At 24.2% G+C, this 2,500-nt stretch overlaps 1 protein-coding gene across 1 annotated transcript in view; it reads left to right on the top strand.

Annotated features, from left to right (window-relative positions):
* Positions 1-2,500, top strand: part of LOC119574157 (isochorismatase domain-containing protein 2-like) — a 33,938-nt gene that overhangs the window by 202 nt on the left and 31,236 nt on the right. Inside the window, exon 1 of the mRNA XM_037921250.1 lies at positions 1-24. This exon is cut by the window's left edge and continues 202 nt beyond it. Coding sequence (XP_037777178.1) covers positions 1-24 — 24 coding nt within the window. The remainder of the gene's footprint in view (positions 25-2,500) is intronic.

The following is a 2,500-nucleotide window of genomic DNA, read 5'->3' as shown; positions in this document are numbered from 1 at the left end:
TAGCAACAGAGCAGTACCCGAAAGGTTGGTTGGTCAAGGTTGTCGTTATCGCATGAGATCATGGGATCTCACATTTAAAATGTTTTTTTTTCCTATTGTCATCCATGTTTGTTTGTCTTGTTCCCATTGGCGTAATTTGTCAAAAATAGGGCCGCGTGAAGGCGGTAATAATCATCCCACGACTGATTATTACTACCCCGGCGTCTGTAAAAAAAAGAAAAGAAAAAAAAAATGCTCTAGGCACATTATATAAGATGGTAGAACATATAAGGACGAATGTGTTCTAGCCTAGGAGATTGCTGCACTCTAGTATTTTATAGAAAATTATATATTATCATTCAATATAAGTTTAAAAACTGGGTGCACCTATGATAAGCATGTAGCTATTGTATAGCAAGGATAGTTAGCTATTGCAGCTATTGTATAGCATAGTCTTTTTTTTCGGGGTTTAAAAGTTACACAAACTAGGGGGAAATTTGGGTTTAGACGTCATTCTGGGCAGTGTGTGTGTGTGTGTGTGGTGTGTGTGTGGTGTTTTTGTGTTTGTTTTGTGTGTGTGTGGGGTGTGTGTGTGGGGTGTGGTTTTTGTGTGTTTTTTTTTTGGGGGGGGGGGGTTTTTTTTTTTTTTTTTGTGATATATATATATATATATATAAAATTTTAATAATATATTTTATGTGTGGTGTGTGTGTGTGTGGGTTTTTTTGTGTGTGTGTGTGTGTGTGTGTGTGTGTGTATATGTATTGTATAGGTATAGTATATTTATAGTATGTATATGTATAGGTATGTATTGTATATGTATAATATGTATATGTATAGGTATATATATATGTAAATGTATATATATAATATAATATTTATAATATATAATTATATATATATAATATAAAAATATAATAAAAAATATAATATAATATAAATAATATAAAATATATATATATAATATATAAAATATATATATAAAATATAATATAATAATATATAATATTATTTTATTATTAAAATTTTATTATTATATGTGTGTGTGTTGTGGGGTGTTTTTGGGGGTGTGTGTGTGTGTGGGTGGTGTGTGTGTGTGTGGGGGGTATATGTTATAGGTATTGGGATATGGGTATAATATATTATATTTTAATATATTATAAATTTTAATATAATATTTTATAAAATTTTATATTTATACCTATACACATATATATACCTATACACTTTAATAAAACCATAAAAAAAACATATTATACACCACACACACAACACACAACAACACACAACACCACACAAAACAAAACACACACCCACACACCAAAACACACACACACACATTTTAAATATATAAAATATATATAAAATATATATATATATATATATAATATTATAGTGTGTAAAATTATAATATATATTTATAGGTATATATTTTATATATATTTATATATATATATATATATAATTTTATTATATATTATTTTAATATATTATATATATAATTATATATAAATATTTTAAATAATATATATAAAATATATATTTTATATATATATATAAAAATATATATATATATATATATATATTATTTTATATTATATATATAATTTTAATATATATATATATATATATATTATATATATATATATATATTTTATATAGGTGTGTTTGTGTTTTTGTTGTGTGTGTGTGTGTGTGTTGTGTGTGTGGGTGTGTGTGTGTGTGGGGGTGTGTTGGGTTGTGTGGGGTGTGTATATATATGTTATGGGATATTTTGGGTGTATGGGGATTTATATGTGTATAGGTATAATATATATATATATATATTATATATATATAATATATATATATATTTTAATATATATTATATTTTTCCTTATACCTATATCCCTATACACATAAAAACCCACACACAACACAAAACCACCCCACACAAAACCCCACCCCACAAAACACCCCACCCCACACATATATATTATATATAATATATATATATATATTTTATATATTATATATATTTATATATATATATATATATATTTTTATTATATATTATATATATATTATTATAAAATTTTTAATATATATATATATATATATATTTATATTATATATTATTTTATATAATATATTATAATTTTATATAAAAAATTATAATATAATATATAAAATTTATATCCATATACATAATATAAAACATATACATAACATATATATACTTTATAAAATTATAAATACATATCCCTTATACATAATATAAATATAAAAACAATACATATAAATATACAAAACACACACAACACACACAAACACACACCACCACACACACACCCCCACACACACACATATTAAAATTATTATATATTATATATATATTATATTTTCAAAAAAAAAATAAACAAAACACACACCACCACACACACACAACACACACACACAAACACACACACACACCCCACACACACACAAAACACAAACACCCCACACACACACCCCACTGCCAAATGCCCAGTCAAAAACC

Source organism: Penaeus monodon, chromosome 6 (assembly GCF_015228065.2).
Source record: "Penaeus monodon isolate SGIC_2016 chromosome 6, NSTDA_Pmon_1, whole genome shotgun sequence".
In the NCBI taxonomy this organism is placed as follows: Eukaryota; Metazoa; Arthropoda; class Malacostraca; order Decapoda; family Penaeidae; genus Penaeus; species Penaeus monodon.
The sequence above is the reverse complement of the archived record's forward strand: the minus strand, read 5'-3'. Positions and strand labels throughout refer to the sequence as shown.